The following is a 23169-nucleotide window of genomic DNA, read 5'->3' as shown; positions in this document are numbered from 1 at the left end:
GAGAACGTGGTTTGTTAAAATAAATAAACGTGCTATTTTTATGATAATACTCAAGATATATTATTCGTAAGTTGACATAAAGATCTAACATTGTTGACCAGAGGTGGGAAATAGGCTAACTTGTATACTCAAGTACTGTACTTGTGATTTAGAAATAGCCTACTTGTACTTTAGTTGAGTATGTAAATGGTATGTTACGTAGTAGGCTACTTACCCCACTACAATTCAGAGGTAAATTGTGTAATTGTAGCCTACTCCCCTACATTTATTTAATACGCTACCTTTAGTTACTTACTACAGATTCTGATTAATGATGATACATATAATCAAGTCTTAAATCAGACTTTATAGTTACTCCTGGAGTAAATTCACAAGATACCCTACTACAGTATACAAAGTCATTAAAACTAGCTGCACCTTTACCAGCTTTGAGAACACTTTCATGATCAATCATTATAATGAAAACATGTAATATGCACTTTAAGTATATTGTTATGCTAATCATTTTGCGCTTTTACTTGAGTAACATTTTAATGCATTACTTTTACTTGTAACAGAGTATTCCAACATTTAGGTTGGCTACTTCTACTTTTACTTCACACTAGAACCGCCAGGGGTCGCTGTATAGCCTACCTAAAACCACCAACGTGTCAAATGAACGAATGCATTGATTTTCAAGGTACAATGTTATTTTCTTTATCATACTAGAACACAATGAGTGTTGCCACTACTCGCCGTGGCATGTGCCTTGGCATTTGTGGCATCTCCCACAGAGGCCACTACTCTGTGGCATCTGAGGCAAGTATATGCCACAGATGCCACAACTTGCCGTGGCAAGTATATGCCACAACTTGCCGTGGCAAGTAAATGCCACAGATGCCACAACTTGCCGTAAGCATATGCCACAACTTGCCGTGGCATTTGCGCATGCTGAACGGGAGTTGCCACAAGATGCCAGAGTTAAGAGAAGTTTTACGGTAGCTGCCACTCGCCTTCCGTGGCAAATGCTGATATTTAAACTCGTATTTATCGTGTAAAATGTCGCTGGACTATCACAGGACTGATGTGCGATCTCTATTTTTCAAAAAGATAATAAATTATCATTTATATTCAATTTTACTTGGAATAGCCTACTTGGTTTGCTAAAATAAACAAACGTGCGATAGTAGGCTAAACATAGGCCTATATTGTAATAAAAAAAGAAATATTGGCAAGTGAGCGTTGCAACGCAAGCCCTTGGCAATTGTCGCTTCTTGAGGGGAGTTTCCACTGCCTGCTACGATAACCAGGTGTATTGTTACTAGTAAAGACAAATAATTTAAAAAAATATATCTGTATTGACACAGCAACGTGAACAATGGTGTTATTAGACTTGGCTACAGACTCAGGGCAGCTGTAACTGATTGCAGTTGCCACTGCTAGTGAGATGCTAAGATTTATATTTTATAAATGAGGCAAAGGACAGTTATATTTGATTGTACACATGTATAAATGTGTTATTTTAAATCTAGGCATATGTACTTAATTTGTATTATTTTCGTTGTTAATAAACAGATTAATGTCATTGTATCTGTTTTGTTGTTTAATATTTTAATTCTGGTTGAACATTTTTATTTAAATGCTTCAGATTATTCTTATTAGATATTGATATCAGTGAATCTAAACAAACCATGTTATTCCGTTAAGACAATCATGACACTATATTAAAAATCGAGACACAATGCATGCTTTTTTATCCACCCTTTTATTGCGTTTTGAAACTGGCGAACAATTTATATTGTTCGAGTTCTTGACAGAACGCTGAGTCATGCTCATCCGTCTCCCCTTGCCAGCTTTTCAGTGCTTGTAGGCTTTGCGCTTGGTTGTCCTTATCCTTATAGCACAAGTAGGCTATTTCTAAATCACAAGTACAGTAGGCTACTTGAGTATACAAGTTAGCCTATTTCCCACCTCTGGTCAACAATGTTAGATCTTTATGTCAACTTACTAATAATATATCTTGAGTATTTTATCATAAAAATAGCACGTTTATTTATTTTAACAAACCACGTTCTCCAAGTAAAATCTATAGAACATATAATGTTTAATCTTTTTGAAAAATAGAGATCGGACCATCAGTAACAGATCATCAGTCTTGTTTACAGATCAGTCCGATAAAGTCATGCCAAAACAGCGACATTTTACGCGATAAATACGGGTTTAAATATCAGCATTTGCCACGGAAGGCGAGTGGCAACTACCATAAACCTTCTCTTAACTTGTGGCATTTACTTGCCACGGCAAGTTGTGGCATATACTTGCCACGGCAAGTTGTGGCATGGTTGTGGCATATACTTGCCACGGCAAGTTGTGGCATCTGTGGCATATACTTGCCACAGATACCACATCTGTGGCATATACTTGCCACAGATACCACGGAGTAGCGGCCTCTGTGGCAGATGCCGGAAGTACTTGCCACTGCCTGCAGATGCCACGAAATGAGCCAGGCCCTACTGCAAAAACATGTGTGTGTGTGTGTGTGTGTGTGTGTGTGTGTGTGTGTGTGTGTGTGTGTGTGTGTGTGTGTGTGTGTGTGTGTGTGCGTGTGTGTGTGTGTGTGTGTCAATCATACTTGCCAACCCTCCCGATTTTCGCGGGAGACTCCCGCATTTCTACCGATTTCTGACAAAATCAGATTTACTCACGACTGTTTCCACTCGGACTTTAATACAGCTACACCATTGTTTGGTTTCCATGGTAGCGCGTCTCTTTAGCAGCGCGCGCAACTCAAAAGCTGTGTCCCAATTCAGCGGCCGCATCCTCCTGAGGAGCCAGCCTCCTGAGGACCCATCCTCGCAGTCCGCGGAGGACCCAGCTTGGGTCCTCCGCGGACTGCGAAATGTGACGGTCTACGGAGCATGTCCTTGCACGTCACCGGCAGTTACCCCTACATTTTTCCGCCCCCGTCACCTAGCAACCAGCTGCAGTCACAAGTGCTGGTAATAATTTCTGACACTAGGCAAAATATTTTCAAACTGTTTTCAAAATTGTTTTCAAAACTGTTTTCAAAATTGTTTTCAAAACTGTTTTCAAAATTGTTTTCAAAACTGTTCAATATGGAGTCAGATCTATCTGTACTTATTTTGGTGTTATATAATATGTTTAAATTATTTTCCCGAGGTCGCAACAGGCCCCCGTGAAGGAGCCTTCATTCTCCCCGTGCATCTGGATAAATTGCGCAGTCTGCTCCTTGCTCCCTATCAAAACAAAATTGTTGCAGTAAGATTTGTAAAACAAAAGCAGTTAAATAAATAAATTAGCTTTATAATGAATCCCAACAATTTGAAAACCAAACAGGGTTTAGAAATATTTTCACTTCATATTATTTTATGTTTGTAATATAAAGAAGACATCTCCAATTGCCCGTATATTTAAACACACACATTAAATAGGTTTACTTTTCTTTCATGTCGTTTACTATTTAGATGAGTACATTTAAAAACGAATCCAGCTGAAACCGTTGTAGCCGTTGATGGGACGTTACAAGCCATATATTTTTTTTAAAACTCATTCGTCACCGTCACCCGTTGCATCCTGGGATATGGTACACTGCGGAGTGTACATCAGATGTATCCTCTAAATCTGGGGAAAGAAGGCTGCATTTGCGGGCCGCATTCGGAGGAGTCTTGTCTTTTTTTTAAATTGGGACAGCCTTCGTTTGGCGGAAGTGACGTATGCGGTCTCCGAATGCATCCTCAGGAGGATGCGGCCGTTGAATTGGCACACAGCTAATGTCTGAGAGGGTGAGGAAGATGAAAACTGAACAAGAATCGACAACTCGACCCTCTGATCACTCCTTTCCTGTAAAATACAGGTCCAGCCCACACATATGCTCCATGGTGCCACAGGCATTGCCCTTACAACTACAATAAGCATGCAAATGTTAATCTATAGCTCCGGCGATCCACTAGCACCGGAGTCTACCTGACGCAGCCATCCCCTACTGTAGCGTCACCTTGGATACGAGTCTAAACAACTCACAGAAACACTGTCCAGGGCGCTGAAAGGGCGCCCTTTGAGCATCAGATCTGACGACGCTGATTGGCTAAAATTATGTTTCGGCGGCATAGTTTACAGATAGCAACAGTCAGCTTGTTGGCTGCAGCTGCTCTGGCTGAGGGCTCCTTTCTACTGCCCGGACGAGAGAGGGTAGCCTAATTATACACGCTGCGGCAAGGCAGGAAACATGTGACTTATCAGTAACTTTAGACATCGTAAAACAATTTTAAACGACATTTTATTGTAGATTATACATTTTACTGATACCAACTATATAATATTTACCTTGTTCTTTAAAAATAAAAATAAAAATAAAAGATATATATTTTTTGGAAATATCTTTTTTTATTTATTTTTTATTTTTAATGACAATCAAACATGTGGGAAGAGGGGGTCGGCGCCCCTAGCGCCCCTATGGGCCGGCCGCCACGCCAATCACATGAGCGCGCCCCCACAGGGGTAGATTTATTGCGTTCATGACGACACTCTGTCCAACACATCTCCTGCAATACACATGCTGCAGCTGCCCAGCTACTCACTGTTTGTAAAAGTAAATAAATAGTATTTTCATTTCAATAATTTACTTTCTTTACCCTGCTTCATAAACAATACTGACATCCCTGTGCTCCTCCAAGTCTGGGGGTCCGGGGATGTGAGGACAGCGTGAGGACACAGACAGGGAGGCTGCTTTACTTCATAAAGGAAGTGGCGGTCAATATTAACAACACAGGAGCTAAAACGCTTAATAATCTTCATTACGTGTTAAAGAAAGAACATAAGAAAGCCGTTATTTTTTTTGAAGCTCTCTGTCGCCCCGCAAGGGAGGCGCGCCTCACACTTTGAAAACCGCTGTTTTATGGCAAAGCACCTTGTTGTCCCCACTGGAAGGGCAACCTTGAAGGTGATCCGTTAAAAAACCTTAATAAGCCGGTTAGCTGTCTAAGTGTGTCAAAGGCAGTTAAAGGTCACAAGATCAGCTCCTCTTTTAACTGCAGAGTCAGTTTAACACTGCAGATTATATGAAGTGATAATAAAAAACATCTTAAATGCTTATCCGGCAACTGTAGCTCCACACAACTGGACTCACACCACTGGAAGAGGATATTATATTTGACATTTATTGTTGTTGTCTCTTTAGACCAAATGGAATATCACACGCGACGGGGAAAATGATGATTCCGGAATAAATAAATAAAAAATACGAAAGCTCGGAGTAACGTAAATTAAATTTTTCAAATGCAGACTGGTATATAAATGTCAACGCTACTTAAAATAAAAAGAAATAGTCAGAGCCTCATCCACCAGGCAGCAGATGGAAAAGTATGCTGGTTTCAATAAACTGGGCTCCATCATAACTCTTATTATTGTACATTACTTGAGCCAAGCAGAGCACCAATTATAAACACACAGAAATATGAGCCACCTCTCTCTGATTTTAAATGAAAGGTCAGGGGGGAGCTGGCTGATGTGGAATCGGTTCTGTTGTGGTTTAAAGTGTTTTTATTGAGTGTGGTTTCTATTAGCTTCTGTTACAGCTGCTTCACAACAGGAACAAGCTTCTCACTGACGGACTGGCTTATGGATCAATGGATGGGGGGGACTGCTCATGCAACCAATAAAAGGTTTTGAGCAAGTAAGAAAGGGTTACATTCTACAAGGGCCCCAGTCTTCAAACTCAAATAGAGACTTTTTGCAGACGTACAGTACTCCCCAGAACCCCTACTGTTTTTAAAGTGTCTTTTTTTACTTTATGATCCAGTAATGGTAAGTGGCATCAGGATATGAATGAATGAAAGTTATTGTGATGCATATTATATTATTTAATGTTTTTCTCGGCCAAATCTGCATTTTTTCTTTTCCCCTGTTAATTTATTCTGCTTAACCAAACGGCTTGAAAAACATGTGGCTTTACATTTATTTAGATGATACCTCTTAAGGTACAAGAACAACTACCTGAATTACTCCTGAAGGATGGATAACTTGTGTTTCCTTAGCTGTTAAAAGCTCTGCACAACCATACTGGTGTTTTCACTTAAACTGGAAAATTATACCCGTGGTTAGGTCTAAGGTGGTTGGGGTTATGATGGTTAAAAGGAGTTGTCACCGTTGTTCATATACAAAGAAGCGTGAAAAATATAATTTACCCCCCCAACAAGGTGACAAAGATAACAAGGGGTTTATTAACAGGTCTGTCCACCAGTCTGTAGTTACTTCAAGCGGCACTTTTGCACATGAATAACTTTGCTAAAGGGCCAAAGTTATTTATAACGAGAGTAAAGAAAGGATGAAATTGGATTGGATGGATGTCTCAAACACACAGGCCTTTCAACAAGACTACTTATTTAAATTAAAGAGGACATATTGTGCTCAGTCTTCGGTTCAGATTTGTATTATGTACTTTTACAGAGACATGTTTACATGCTTGAAATGTTACCATCTGTTTGTATAAACAACAAATAACTTTTTATAAATTGAATTATTTACGTGTGATTTAAAGATTATGATGACTCTGAATTTTAATGCTAGGCTATTTTTCCTAAAATGGTGGCTATGGGGTAAAGTGAACCATGGGTCTTGGGGCCAATGGAGAAATGAATGAAAGTAGGCCAAGTTGGTAATAAGAGCTCATTGTAGGCTACATTTAAAGTTGAATTTACCCTGTGTTTGATTGGTAAGATGTGTGAAATTGTATCACCATTTGTATGATTACTTTTCCTTTTAACATGTTAAAAAAAATCAATCAATTCAATCGAAATTTATATTAAAAATATTTGAAAAACTAAGCTTGTATTTGGTTTGTTATTTATTGTTTATAGTTACCTTTAAGATTTGTTGTAGGTATGCCCAGGTTTGAAAAGGTATGCCCAGGTTTGAACAATGGTTCAATTTACCCCCTGACCTGGATCAACTTGCCCCTACACTAGGGCAAGTTGAGCCACAATACTTTTTTTTAAAAGAAGTATTATTTTCACTGCCCTTGATCAAATATTAATTATTATCATTGCCATTGATAGGAGACATCCTGAATTATAGGTGGGTGTTTTCATTTTTACTATGTGTAATTTCTCCTTGCTTAGAGGACAGCATAACAAAAAAATGGCTCAACTTACCCCACTCTCCCCTATACATATTAAGCCTGACAAAGTACTAATATATTGCTTTCCTGCAATGTTAACTACTGTATGTTTAAGCACTTATTTTAACTGATATTATACATGTAGTATACTCTTATAAGATGTATGTATATAGTATAAGAAATGTGCAGAATATGACATTTTAATGGTGGAGGTATACACACATATTGATAGATGTCTTGTAATGCACTGTTGAGGAACCTGCGACCCAGGTTTTTCATCTCCGACCTTGTCAGGTATTGAACAATCAATAAATAAAGAACACAGAATTATTAAATATAAAACACAGAATTTGTGTGATTATACTAAATGATTTACAAATAAACACCACTGCATATTTACAACTGTTACACATGCTGATGTAACGCAAATGTTTATTATCTTATCTCTTCGACTCCACTTCGAGCGATATAATTACTAACAAAGCACTTATATACTAATAAAAGACTGGCTTATCTAAAGCCAGTGGAGTAGCACTTGAAATGTTTTAGCTCTATGAAACCTGATGTACTTATATGATTCTGTTTTCTTCTAGTTTGTATCTTGTTGGTCGAACGCACTTATTGTAAGTCGCTTTGGATAAAAGCATCAGCTAAATGCAATGTAATGTAATGTAAGATGATCAATGACTTCTGCCATATTTGCCTCTGAACCTTGACAAGTGCATGTTTCAGGCTTATCAATTAACAACAGGAGGGGTCACAGACATAAGACCAGCTGTTAAATAAAGCTCTTCTGACATTAGCTGTCATGTGGGTATATATTAATGCTGCCCATTATGGGCACAAGCAATTTTCACCCATTTATTAATTATATGTTTTACATTTGAGTGTTTCCTATCCCCTAAACCTCCAGGGATGTACACAGTTTAATACAGGAAACTTCTTATTATGGGAAATACGAAGACGTCTTTTAAAACTACAATTCCCAGTAGAGACGTGCCATAGAGCATGTTGCAAAAGACACAATAGCCAGCATGTGTAGTTCTGGGGACGGGGTGGGGGAGGGGGGGACGGGGGGGACCCTTTCAAATCCAGTTTTGGACAGTCTGTCGTGGTTCCATCCCATTTCAAAGTGTTGTTCGACGCTCGGCGTAACCATCGGCGCACACTCAAACATCCAATCACAGAGCTTGAGGACTATCACAGGGTTTGTCAAGCGAAGCGGAGAGAATACTTACTTCCGGGTGTAAAATTCTCTAAAGCAACTACTATGAGCTGCTCCGACCCTCGGTCCTGACGGACTCCAACTTGTGTTTATTAATCAAACAAATAAATAAACCCAAGGATAATTATGTGTTATTGTTGAGTAAATAACAGTGGGTGGTTTCGAAAAGAATACAAAATTAGAAGGAAAAATCGATGAAACAATACAGATTTCAGTATTCTGAGCCCCTCCTCTCCCCATAACTGACGGCAACAAAAGTCCTACATTATTCAATTAAAATAAAGAAGTAAAAACAATAAGTGTGGCTTGATATTGAGTAAGAAAAAGGTTGACAAACGCTGTGAGAATGGATCTGCGGAGAACATTTCGCCGCGATCCCAACTCCTCTATTACCAACGTTCAGGAAGCTCTATGCAAGTCAATGGGACGCCCTGCCCGTTGAAAACTGACTTCCAAGGGGAGGGGCCCTGACCGTCCGTCAATATGTGACGGGTTGGGAATGAGAACGTGTTGTATATCACCAATGGGGTTGGAGCTAAGAGCCACAAACAGGAAACAAACAGGAAATCCGAAGACATTGAGCGTTGGTGTTATTTACTGTATTGCTAATGTCTCGTAAAAATGGAATCCCTCCAACTCATCCTTTAAAGGGGCCCTATTATGTCTATTTAGGTTTATATTAGTATGTTGCAGTGTTGTAGACTAGTCAACAATTCTCGAGTCCAAGTCACTCTCGAGTCCCGGGCGGTACGTGAACTCGCCTCCCAGCTGCCCACACCGGGCAGAGTACATCAGGACTTGAGAAAAACTTGCTTGAGTCCAAGTCCAAGTCGGATAGTCAATGCGCGAATCCGAGTTCAAGTCCGAGTCCGGCTCTGTGCGAGTCCGAGTCGAGTCACGAGTCCTAAAAGTTGGCACTCGAGTCGAAGTCCAGGACTTGCATACTCAAAATCTGGTATGTTGTGCCTCTTCTGTGACATGTTTCCATGCCTTTGCAGACCATTTACTTGCACAAAAACCTATAAAACACACTACAGGAAATATTACATTCTAATAGGGTATCTTGATATAAACTTCTATACCTGAGTGAGGTACATGAGCTACATAACAAACATACCTGCTTTCTCAAAAACCAGGACCTTTTTCCAAATCAAACCAATAGTTAACAACCACGTGTAGTTTTGAAATGCACAACTGTGTCCCATAGGGGTCTCTCTGTGTGTTTTCTGCTTTCTGGTTTGTCTTTCGTTCCAGGTAATCACCCTGATAACACCGCCACACCGGGACAACTTGATTAAAAGCACCATCAACATTGACTGAGTTTGCGGTCGAGTTGTCAGTTTAGCTTAGGAAGGTTTCTAATGGAGTGAAATTACCCGGAAGTACCTCAGTGGCAGCCATGATAAGAGCTGTTCAAATCCTCTAGTCTAGATGATAGGAAAGGAGCTTTGAAACTTCCTTTATCATCTCCTTTAGTCTAGGAAACACTGGACCTTCCTTTACGAAAGGAAAGGAGAACTGAGGTTACCTACTGTAACCCCAGCTTCTATGAGTAAATGGCGCAGCCCTCTAAGGCTATCGCTATTGGGTAATCCCCCTGTGCCCCCGCGCAGCACTGAAACACTTGTAGTCCACGCCCACCCGCAAGGTGGGCCCCACCCTCGGGCCTCCTTCCGGTATAAATAGGAAGGTGGCCCGGCAATCTGCTCCCATACCAAATAACTTTTCTTCAGCTATTCGTAGAGCCAGTGGGGCCCCACACTTAGAGGACTGCGCCATTTACTCATAGAAGCTGGGGTTACAGTAGGTAACCTCAGTTCTATTTCGTATATGGCTTCGCCCTCTAAGGCTATCGCTATTGGGTTAAGGGCGAAGCATGATGTAGTCTGCGCCCCACTGGGTCCGCCCGGCACTAGAAGCACAGACATACCTGCTCAATAACACCCCCCTGCCTGATGTGCCATGCGTAATGGCTCATCACCGTACCTGGAACATAGCAAAACATGCCTATCTTCCCGACGGGGTGAAGGCTGGGAACAATACATACCGGCCGCTGTGAGAAAGTAGAGACAAAAGTCCCACCTCGTCCTGCGATCGTAGTGGGGGAAAAGCAGCTCTCTGCGTGCAGACAGGCAGGAGAGCGCACAGCTGGATCCCTGACGTCACTCACTCTGACCAGGCACTCCGTACAAAGTGTTTCAGAGGAAAAAGGAACATCCCTCCTATAAGAGGGGAAATGGGCCGCTCTCCGCGTGCCAAAAGGCAGGAGAGAGGCGCACAGCTGGCTCCCTGACGTCACTCACCCCGACAGGACACCCAGTACAGGGTGTGTCAGAGAGGAATGGGAGACATCCCTCAAATAAAAATGAATAAATGAACAAGGGGAAGACCAAGATGCAGCCATGCAAATATCTTCCACTGACATTCCTCCGTGCAAAGCCGTGGAGGAGGAAATTCCTCTGGTGGAGTGCGCCTTGATGTTCTCCGGGGGCTCCACCCCAGGGGAGACATATGCCTGTGACACAGCCTCACACAGCCAGTGTGACAGCCGTTGTGCAGACAGAGGTTGCCCGATCGAGCTCTCTCTATAGTGCACGAACAGGCGCTGAGAACGGCGCCAGGCCGCCGTGCGCGCCACTAGCAGGACAGCGCGCGCACCGGACAGAGGAGATTTAGAAAAATAGCGGGGGTAAAAACCGCGCAAGACACTGTTCCTGGGATGACAGGAGTGTTTCTTGTATCCCATGGAACCGCTGGGGGGAGAGGCTTCTCTGTGAAGTGCCGTAATGGTCTTCATGGTGACGAGCCACGCCATCGCCGCCGCTGCCCGTGAGGCGAAAGGGCTGCGAGGAAACCTCCACACGCTGCGTTTGACTCCGGCTGTCATCATGAGGCGTGTACACGCTCAGGGGATGAGTGGAGGTGTGTGCAGTGCTGTCCCCATGAGGCGTTATACCGGCGCTCATGGGTTATTATGACCGTGTGTAGGAGGTGTATCTCGGACAGGGGAATGCCGCGAGCTCTGCAGGTTTATTAACCAATAGGTTAAAACCAGCAGGCTTCTGCAGGGAGCCCTGCTGTCTACTTAATCAACAGATTAGTGGCAGCCGGCTTAATTACCGGCTCCGCTTCCTCGGAGGCTCTCGCGGAGCCGACCAGGAGCGGGGGAGCTTCACTCCCCTTTGACTCGCCGCCGGGAGACCCTGTCTCTGGGGTGGCGGGGGAGCGGAGACGTGGGACGGAGCCCCTGCAGCCGCCGGGGCGGTTGCTGTGGGCGTCTCTCTGCTTGCGGCTTCCTGTGGACGGCGTGGACCCCGCGGCTGCTGCGGGCGTTGGTGCCGCTGTGGCAGATCAGCCGACTGGAGCCAGCTGTACATGCTGGCAAATGCCGTCCACCTGTTCCGCGGCCGTCTTCATGGACTCCACCATGGCGTGGAACAGGGGTCCGAACAGCCCGTCCGGGCTGATTGGAGTGTCCACTGTCCAATAGCACTTTTCTGGCCGTCTCCGTAACAGACTCCGCCGCGCTGTGGTGACGGAGAAGGGGAAAGCATGTTCGGCCGCCAAGCTGGCACCCTGCTCCGACTCTGTCTCCCCCGTCCGGGGGAGAGGAGGGAGGGGAGAACTGAACGGTGAACCGTGGAGGGCGGCCGGGCATTGCCCTCGCCGCCGCTGCCTGTGAGGCGAAAGGGCTGCGAGGAAACCTCCACACGCTGCGTTTCACTCCGGCTGTCATCATGAGGCGTGTACACGCTCAGGGGGTGAGTGGAGGTGTGTGCAGTGCTGTCCACATGAGGCGTTATACCGGCACTCATGGGTTATGACCGAGTGTAGGAGGCGTATCTCGGACAGAGGAATGCTGCGAGCTCTGCAGGTTTATTAACCGATAGGTTAAAACCAGCAGGCTTCTGCAGGGAGCCCTGCTGTCTACTTAATCAACAGATTAGTGGCAGCCGGCTTAATTACCGGCTCCGCTTCCTCGGAGGCTCTCGCGGAGCCGACCAGGAGCGGGGGAGCCTCACTCCCACTTGACTCGCCGCCGGGAGACCCTGTCTCTGGGGTGGCGCGGGAGCGGAGACGTGGGACGGAGCCCCTGCAGCCGCCGGGGGAGTTTCTGTGGGCGTCTCTCCGCTTGCGGCTTCCTGTGGCCGGCGTGGACGCCGCGGCTGCTGCGGGCGTTGGTATCGCTGTGGCAGCTCAGCCGACTGGAGCCAGCTGTACATGCTGGCGAATGCCGTCCACCTGTTCCGCGGCCGTTTTCATGGACTCCACCATGGCGTGGAACTGGGGTCCGAACAGCCCGTCCGGGCTTATTGGACCGCCAGTAGCACTTTTCTGGCCGTCTCCGTAACAGACGCCGCCGCGCTTTGGTGACGGAGAGGGGGAAAGCATGTTCGGCCGCCAAGCTGGCACCCTGCTCCGACTCTGTCTCCCCCGTCCGGGGGAGAGGAGGGAGGGGAGAACCGAACGGTGAACCGTGGAGGGAGGCGGGGCAGGAGTTGCTTCGGACTCCTGCCCGGCACTCTGCCCCATGGACACGAGGCCCCGTCCGCGGGCTCGTAAGCCTGGACGGGCCAATCGTCCTCCTCGGCCACAGCAGCAAGAGTGTCCGCTCTCCGCTTCCTGTCGACCGAGGGGAGACGAGCGCAGTGCATGCTACCTGCTGGTTTAGAGCCGCGTACGCGTGCTCTGACCCCCGGCAGGATTCGCATACTGCTTTTATCTCTGCAGGTCATAACTCATTATGAACCCAGAGCCACATGAGGGACAACCACGGACGCAGTTGTTGCTCATGATGATTCTCAATTGCTGTGCTTCAGTACTGCTGACGGTTGCTGAAGAAAAGAGGGAGCAGATTGCCGGGCCACCTTCCTATTTATACCGGAAGGAGGCCCGAGGGTTGGGCCCACCTTGCGGGTGGGCGTGGACTACAAGTGTGTCAGTGCTGCGCGGGGGCGCAGGGGGATTACCCAATAGCGATAGCCTTAGAGGGCGAAGCCATGTACGAAATAGAACATGCTGTCCCATAATAACTTGCGACCTCAAAATTTGCCGGGACACAAGAATTGAGATTTGGCTGCTCATGGAAACAAAAGATCGTGACCAAGAAATGCGGATCATGTAAATGACGGTACTTATTTTGCATTTTACAACTTCAGCGTAACTAGCCAAAGTGCTTTGTTTTGAAAGTTCAACGGTATAATAATCAAAAGGAGAAATATGAACATTACTTTTTCACTGTTAAATAATCAAATAAAGTCAACATTTCACACTATTTACTGAGCTGTGTTGGGTTTCTTAAACTTTTTTTATTTAAATTCCAACCTTCGTAATGAAGTAAATATTTGTCACTGTTGTCCACGTAAGTAAAGCCGGCATAAAACTACACCATAAGAACGCGCGGTGCAAAGTATCTAGGTGGGCTTTTTAAAAAAATACAATAACGCACAATCCCAATCAACATACACTGTAAAATGTTTGGCTGTAAAATTACAGTAAATTACTGGCTACTAGTTGCATGGATTTCACAGTAATTTACTATAAATATTTCACAGTAATTGACTGTAAATATTTCACAGTAATTTACTGTAGATATTTTGCTAAATACTGTGACTTTACAGTTGCCATGCCCATGGAATTACTGTGATACAGCAGTACAGAGCTGTGGTATTATGGTACCTTGCTGTACATAAATTACAGTAATTACCTGTATTTTTACACTTTTACTGTAGAAGTAATATAACACATTAGCCAGTAATTTACTGTAAATTTAAAAATGTAAATAATACGATATTATATTGTAAATCTGACTAGTTAACTAGGATTTTAACATAACTACACAATTCAATCAGCTCGATCAACAAAGAAAAACAAAGAAAATGCCCATTTTAACTTTGTATAACTCCATTGAAGTGCAAAGTACATTTCACAGTGTCTTGGACATGTTACGGCCCCAATCTCTACTCCGCGGTAGTGGTGAGACCCACAACATGAAAAGAATACACACAATAACCGGTACTTGGTAACAAGCATTTATTGATAATCAGCCGTTTGCTCACACAAGCGAAACGGGAAACAAAAAGAGGTCTGGAGGACTGGCCAAAAGGAAAAAACAGAAGGAGGGAACCCGAGCCAGCCACACCACGGACCGTAGGACCCAGAGCTCCCCCCCCCCAACCAGAAATCAATTATAAACCCTGTGGGAAATAAAATAAAGCCGCGAAAACTGGACTACCAGGTCCTCCAGGCTAAACATAAACACATCTGCAAAAAGATGGCCTACAGCTCAAAATGGCAAAGGCGTATTCTGAGGAGAGTGTCTCCCGGCGTTAGGATAGGCGAGACATCCTTCTCCTCCAGCTTCTCTTTATAAATACACGGCTGAGTGGAATTTGGAACACCTGGGCAGAGGCGGAGCCAGGGGCAGACCAGGTGCACCTGGGCAGAGGCGGAGCCAGGGAGACAGAAAACAAGGAGGGGAGCACGCATGTCTACACAGACACCCACTCAAAGTCAACAATTTTTCAGAAGAATGTGCTGACATGGGGTTTAAAGCACTCCGGATGCTTGAAAATTGAAATACTTATAAACTGAGAAGTTTCCTCCTTAGAGCACTGTAAACCTCAAAGCCACCCACAGTGTACGTTACACACACACACACACACACACACACACACACACACACACACACACACACACACACACACACACACACACACACACACACACACACACACACACACACACACACACACACACACACACACACACACACACACAAAACTGTGTTGCTTTCCGTAGGTCTCCCTGATCTGGTTCCTGACCCGTACTACATCCAGATCGGCACCTACATCCAAAGAATGCCGATGTACAACCTCCGCTGCGCTGCAGAGGAGAACTGCCTCACCTCGTAAGATAACACATGCCCGGTCTGTATGACTGCCCAAATCTCACCAAGGCAAATAGAACAATAGAATAAATAGTTTGCAGTGAAAGTGAAAGGCTGTTCAAATCAGTTATCAGACTGATATGAAACACACTGGGGCCCTGCAGACTTTTATTATATGCTTTAAGACTTAAGAGGCGGGTGCGTTATAAAGTTGGACCTTTTTGGATTTAAACATGTTGTGACATAATAAAAGTAAAACCCAGTGCGCTTCTTTCCCTATATCCTAAAAGCTAAAATGTTTCCCAAGCACAGAGGACCGATTCTTAATCATCTTCATGTTTGAACGTTTCCTTTATTTAACTTGTAAAACCTGGTTACATTCAATTCCCAATTGATTTAAACCTGGTTCCATGTTATAAGAGTAAATATTCATGTGTCCTCTCCTTGTCGTCTCTCCCTTCTCTCCTTTCCTCATTCATCTTCTATTTCAATTCCTCGTCTCCTCTATATCCCCTCCTCTTTCCTCTCTCCTCTCCTCCTCCAGCTCTTCCAGTTCTGCCAGTGATTATGACACCAGGGTTCTGTTGAGGTTTCCTCAGAGGGTGAAGAACCAGGGAACAGCTGACTTTCTGCCCAGTAAACCCCGATATTCCTGGGAGTGGCACAGCTGTCATAAGTAGGTGTTGGTGTTAGCAGCTTGATATGAGAATTAATGAACTGGAATATAACTTTTGGTCCTTCATGTGTTGTTGTTAGTCACTTCCACAGCATGTATGAGTTCAGTCTGTACGAGCTGCTGGACGCTCAGACTCAGAGTCAGGTAGCTGAGGGCCACAAGGCCAGCTTCTGTCTGGAGGACACTTCCTGTGACCCGGGGTACTACCGCCGCTTCGCCTGCACCTCACACACCCAGGTACCCCCCCTCCCCACACACACACACACACACACACACACACACACACACACACACACACACACACACACACACACACACACACACACACACACACACACACACACACACACACACACACACACACACACAGGGCCGGTCCTAGACTTTTGGGGGCCCTAAGCAAGCTTTGGCTTGGGGGCCCCCTCACTCTAGCGCGTTCTCAAAACACACAACACGGAACCAACTTTTGTCTTATAATGTTAGCATAGGCACACATATTGTATAAATAAGCATGTAAACACCGTGGACCTAACATCGTCTAAGGGGGTCCTCACCTCCTCTAGGGGGGTCCGGGGGCATGCTCCCCCGGGAAGATTTTTTTTTAAATATTGAATTTAAAAGCATCAATCTGGTGCACTTTGAGAGAAACATTAAGAGATCTATGGATACATATCTCAACACCCATATGAAACAGAACTGTAAACAGATTTTTCTTTATGGATAGCTTACAAATCACTTAAACTGTATTCTTGTTTTGTCATATAGTATTTCATAACTCTTTTTCATTTATTCTCTCTGGCTGTCCATCATATAATGTTCACATAGAAACTAGCTGTCAATAGGAATATCATTCAGAAGAATTATAATTTCTTGCAAAAATCTGTCACAAAAAGAGGTTACACATTTAAATGCAGGTGTTGTTATGGCAACGTCAGTGGCCAAACAGCCACATTTACTGCTGCAAATACATTCAAACATGCTGTTGACATGTAAAGCAGTGGCAACTATGCCACCATTTCAGCTGACTTTTTCTCAGAAATACTGTCACATAACATCCATATATTTCAGTGCTAGGTTGATGCTTAGCTAAGCTAACTGTGAAACACTTTAACTGACAGGACTCCGGATCAAATGTGTACTGTAAGCTAGCTTCTAGCTTCATGTCAAACAGTAAGTCAACATTTCCCAGAGAGCTTTCTTTGAAATCACCAGGTAACGCTAAAAAACATTACATTTAGATAATATGACAAAGTGTTTATTTAATATATCTGGCTAGCTATAGCTACTTGCTAACGGTTTAGCTTAACCCCGCGATTCAAAGTAACGTCAACGTAGCTGTAATTTATGCTTTGCTTACATGTTCGCATAACTTGGAAGTTTACTGATATTTACATACCTTGTTTACCTGGCTCAAGTGGTGGCTCTGGGGTTGTTGTGTGAGCCACCACTTGAGAATTGTCGTACTTTTTAAGAAAATGTTTTCTTATGTCCATCTTCAAAAACTCTGAGTCCGACTGACAGTTTATTTTAAACATTGTCACAGCTCACATGATAGGTACCTGTCAGCCAATAAGACAGATGTTTATTTCCATTCAACTCTCTGGTTGGTCTGGTGTCTTGCCTCTGTTGCATTCAGTGAACACGGGAAATTACAATCCTGCCGTCCTCTCTTGTGTCATGATGAGGTTCAGGTAAAGCACGGTTAATGTATTATATTATTGACTCAATAATATAATACATTACTTTGAGAGTAGGCAATCTAGGCATATTAACACAATTAATTAAACATACTTATCACGGCGACGGTGTACTGAGATTTATTTATTTTTTAAATAAAAAATAAAAAGATTTTTATTTATTTTTTGCTAGGGGGCCCCTTAGTGGCTGCGGGGCCCTAAGCGGCCGCTTATGTCGCTTAATGGGTCGGGCCGGCTCTGCACACACACACACACACACACACACACACACACACACACAAAACAAAGAACAGTTAGTACCAGTAAACAACGGTAAACGACCTCATGTCATGACAGCTAATCTTAATCTAGTAGCCTAAATTTGAAAATGTCTCATATGTGGGACGCTGTTTTTTTTTTTTATCCTTTAGCAAATAAACCAGAATGTAGAGGAGCCATATTTCCAGTGTAGAATTATACAAAAATACGATAAAAATGTACTATCAAACGACAGGACATAAATTACAGTATATTGACAACAGCATTAAAAACTTAAAACTACAGAATATGAATAAAACAAACTATAAAATACCTCATAGCAGGTCTTGTTTTCTAGCAATGTGTGGCTCTTTGGATGTCAGTCCATTAATTCTTCAACCTCTTTTAGCGCTCCAATTATTTTACCCTATTGTCATTCTTAGCATGCTGGACTTTTTGGCATTTTCTATGGCTGTAGATGTAGTATGAAGAGTTCACACTAACCCATTTATTCAAACAAAGACTTATGTACAACAAACCCGGAGTCTCCAGAATGCAGAACTAGAACAAGACCGGATTTGCCAAAACAATTTGAACATCTTCTCCACATCTTCGTCTGTTAGTCCTGGTTTTCATTTTGGAAAATATTATCTATGACTTGTTGTCCTGTTGCTTAATGTACAGGATATACTAATTGGTTTTTCACAGTTCTGTAAGGAAGCTGTTCATTGTACCCTGGAGGAACTGCTTGAGCATCTGCTAACTATCAGCTGCTGCATCCACTGTGATGGCATCGTGTCTGCTCATCCGTCATCGCTTATTTCGAGCTCACGGTAGAAGTATTTTTCTAATATTGGAATAAGAGACATTACTTACCTCATCAGTATTTTTGACACTAATAATTTGTGTGCCAAACATATATTTTTCATCCCTTGGTTTAGTAATATATCTCCTTTAACTGCATTGCATTACATTTCATTTGGCTGATGCTTTTATCTTAAGCCACTTACAAGAAGTTAAACTATCCATAAAGGTACAAACGCAGAACAGAAGGTACAGGTACATTCTTTTCAAATAAGCCAAACCAAACCACCAATAAGTGCAGGTGCATTAGTTTAAAATGAATTGTTAGGTAGGTTTAATGGCCAATGTGCAGGTAAAAGGCGGGTTGTATGTCTTAACAGAAGAAGTGTAAACTTCCTGCTGTCCTGATATCCATGGGGAGCTAGTTCCAGCATTTTGTAGCCAAGATAGCAAATAGGCATGTCACAGGGGTTTCTTGGTCCAACAGGGGTTTCTTGGTCCAACAGGGGTATCTGGGTCCATCAGGGGTATCTGGGGTATCTGGGTCCATCAGGGGTATTTGGGTCCGACAGAGCGAAGTGCACTTTCTGGAGTGTATGGTAACACTTGGTTAACCAAGCCCCCAGGAAGAGCGCCAGCAAATTATTGTAGTGGCCAGCGGGGGTACCACACTTAAGTTCTAGTCTGAAGTCATTTGGGCCCAGAGATACTTTTTCCTATTGACTTACATTGGGGAAAATATGCCATCAGTGTATAAGCTAAATAAAATACCAATTACAAACAGTTAACAACTCTTATTTAAATCATGAGGGTCTAAAAGTTGTAAAATGCACTAAATTCCAACAAAGCCTAAATGATTTCCCCTCACCATTAATTTGACTGAGCTGAGAGCGGGAGAAACTCTAGTATGCATGACCTGTAACATTTGTTGAACACTATTAAAAGGTTATCGCTATATTCTGTAGCGGTCAGCTGGGTGTTCATCTGAAGAAAGAGAATATAATGTTCATTAGCATGTTTTCATTAGTGTGTGATCACCTGAAACAAAGAATTGTTGTGTTTTATTTAGTTTAGAGCAGGGGTTCTCAAAGTTTTGATGAGTGAGGGCCAATTTAGGTACCCAATATTGGATTGAGGGCCGCCCAAGATAAAAACGGAACACAAAATTCCAAAACAAATCTTTTCTTTATTGCACACACACACACACACACACACACACACACACACACACACACACACACACACACACACACACACACACACACACACACACACACACACACACACACACACACACACACACACACACACACACACGCACACACACACACACACACACACACACACAGAGAGTATTGCGCTGGAGTTAGTGATATGCTGTGGATTTCCTGTCTTATCAGCGGGGCCCTGTTTCAGAACCAATTCCAGCTACTCAAGCACCACAGGATAGTCTCTGCAAGACAAATACAGAGAGACAGAGAGGGGGGAGGGAGAGAAAGAGACTTTTAAAATAGAAGCTTACCAAAGACCACAATAACACAGTATTCATCATCATCATTGTTATTATTATTGTTGTTGTATTTGTAACACAAATCGGCTATTATTGCCTGTCATCAACATACCTTTTCCTACTTTGAATGGGATTTATGGTGCTGTCGTCTGTTGGCTACTATTCCTTTGATGTCCAGTTCCATCTCCGTTGTTGCTATACGAAGGACAGCATGTAGATGGCCATCCGTCAGCCTGGATCTCAGCTGGGATTTGTTGATGGCCATGGTGGAGAAGGTTTTCTCACAAATGTATGTGCTTCCGAACAGAGAGGCCATTCTGATGGCATGTTGGCGAAGTGCAGGGTACGTAGATGGGGAAAGTCCTTTGTAGAACTCGATGAGATTCTTGTCTCGATATGCTGCTCTGGCCTCAGAGCTCTCCTGCAGGTCGATGAGCTCGAACTGCATTTCTGCAGGCTCTTCTTCGGGTGCACATGTGAAGGGATCTTGGAATAGGTTGAATGACTTCTCGTGGTCACTGAAGTCCGAGAAGCGGTGGTGGAATTCCTCTTGGAGTTTTTCCATGAGGTTGTGGTTCTTGTCTGAACACAGGTGATGTAAAACGTCACATTCACCTGCGAGCACCTTGCAGGCGGGGAAATGGGTTAGATCCCCCTCTCTGAGCTGTCCCTGCACTAGTTGAAGTTTTCGCTGGAAAGCTTTGACGCTTTCAAACAATGTGGAAATGAGCTTCCCATGGCCCTGCAGCTTCACATTGAGATCGCTGAGAAAGGTGTTCAGGTCAACAAGGAACGCTAGGTCACAAAGCCATTCAGTGTCACTTAACTGTGGCAGATCTTGTCCTTTTGATTGCATGAACTCAGCGATTTCTTTCCTCAAATTAAAAAAACGCTTCAGTGTGGCACCTCTGCTCAGCCACCTGACAGCAGTGAAGTATATGACGTCACCAAATTCAGCCTCTGATTGCACCAAAAAAGTTTTGAATTGACGGTGATTCAGACCTCTGGACTTTATGAAATTCACTGTCTTGACAACAATGTCCATGACATGTTTCATTTCAAGCGTATGAGCAGCAAGGGCTTCTTGGTGAATTATGCAGTGATATTTGATTAGGTTCTCACCTCCGTTATTGGCCACTTTGTCGCTGAGCAAAGAGACAGCGCCCGCCTTTCTCCCTACCATGGCTGGCGCTCCATCTGTTGTGACACCGACCATGGATGTCAGCTCCACATTGTATGCATCGAGACTACGACACACAGCATCACAAATGTCGATTCCCCTTGTTCTGTCTTTGATACTCTCCATGCTTAGCAGTTCCTCGCCTATTTCAAAGTCCTCCGTGACCGTTCGAATGAAAATCAGCAGTTGTGCAGTATCAGAAATGTCTGTACTCTCATCCAGTGCTATAGAAAAGGACCCCTTGCCTAGGCCTTCCACACGTAGTCCCAATTGCTCTTTGAGATCATTGGCCAGATCTTCGATTCGTCGTGTCACTGTGTCATTCGATAAACTTATGTCACGGAACTTTGACTTTTGTTCAGGGCATACAATGTCAGCCACTTTCAAAATGCAGTCTCGCACGAATTCTCCATCACTGAACGGCTTGCTCCGCCTGGCAATTTCGTGAGCTACCACATAGCTAGCCTGTGTTACAGCTTCACCGGATTTTGCAAGATTTGTGAAAACTGACTGCTGGGCAGTTAAACCTCTTTGAAGTTGTTCAAGTTTAGTTCTGCGCTCCTTGCCCATGAACTTGTCATACATTTTATGATTGGTATCATAATGGCGTTTTATGTTATACTCCTTGAGCATTGCATTCACCTGCTTGCAGATGAGGCATATCACTTTATCCGACCCCTGAGGTAAAACGAAGTAAGCGTTGCTCCATTTCTCCTGGAACTTCCTTTTCTCCTCACTGACAAAACGTTTTTTACGCGACGGCCCTGGCTCCTCCATCTCGCTTACACAACGAAAACTTCCAACAAATTTTGTTTCCGCTGTTCACGTGAACACTTTGCCGCCTTTCGGACGTGCATCCAATCAGGGAGTGAGTTTGGGGATGCTCGCGCTGGGGGTATTCAGTGGAAATAACAGTGTGCCTGAGTGTGGACAGAGACAGCTTGTTGTTTTATTATTGTATAACCGGACTTTTGTGTGCGTTCATATACTTAACCACACACGCAAACACACACACTCTTTCTCTGCCGTTACATAGCAGACACTACTTTATCTGTCAAGTTGTCTCCGATGCCACCACAACTTCCTGTCAAACACGTTATCTCGCCTTCAAAATAAAAGCATGCAAACGGAACTGGAAGTTAACCTAAATTAAATCCAAAATACACATAAAACTACAACGAAGGCAACAAAAACAATGCAACATCTCCTTCAGTCTCAGAGGACACAAAGTTGGGTTATCTACAGACAGTGACTAGCTAAAATCGCTAGCTAACTCCCGTTTCTGATAACTTACAACAGATTTTCCGCTTAACTGCAACTCGCGAGATTTGCGAGATTCAGGTTACCAAATAAGGAGTGAGAGTGACGCGTAGAGGAACCGGAAGCTGCGCTAGCCTCCGGTGGCTACCATAATGCTATCATTTAGTTTCTCCGATTTTTGCACAAAAATGGATTGATGGACCATCAATAATTTTACTGTACTTGGGGTTTAACAGGTTAACTATCGCGGGCCGCCAGAAACATTTCCGAGGGCCGCCATTGGCCCGCGGGCCGCACTTTGAGAACCCCTGGTTTAGAGTGAACCGTTCAAATCATACATACCAATACCCATATAAAAGTGGCGTAGTGGCACATGTAGCCAATATATTTGGATTGCCATGTATAAAAATTACCCAAATCTTCCGTTTACGTGTAGCCTATCGGGGGTCTCACTAGGGTTTACCTCAACCCCGCCTCCCAACTCCTGGGTCTGGGCCCGCACACATGAATATCTCTCTGGATTCAGCAAATATTGAACTTGCATGACCTAATGATTTAAATAAAGGCTATTTAGGTG

General features: G+C 43.8%; 1 protein-coding gene across 1 annotated transcript; it reads left to right on the top strand.

The window, feature by feature from the left end:
* Positions 1 to 15145: 15145 nt before the first annotated feature.
* Positions 15146 to 18675, top strand: LOC307044576 (protein-lysine 6-oxidase-like; the record flags this gene model as incomplete). Its single annotated transcript, XM_079689886.1, has 4 exons — positions 15146 to 15249; positions 15773 to 15904; positions 15985 to 16141; positions 18523 to 18675. Exons 1-4 carry the CDS (start codon positions 15200 to 15202, stop codon positions 18673 to 18675), a joined length of 492 nt encoding a protein of 163 aa, XP_079546012.1. The 5' UTR covers positions 15146 to 15199.
* Positions 18676 to 23169: the final 4494 nt, after the last annotated feature.

The sequence above is a fragment of the Notothenia rossii genome, assembly GCF_949606895.1.
Source record: "Notothenia rossii genome assembly, chromosome: 6".
NCBI classification, from domain to species: Eukaryota; Metazoa; Chordata; class Actinopteri; order Perciformes; family Nototheniidae; genus Notothenia; species Notothenia rossii.
This window is presented reverse-complemented; position numbering and strand designations above follow the sequence as displayed.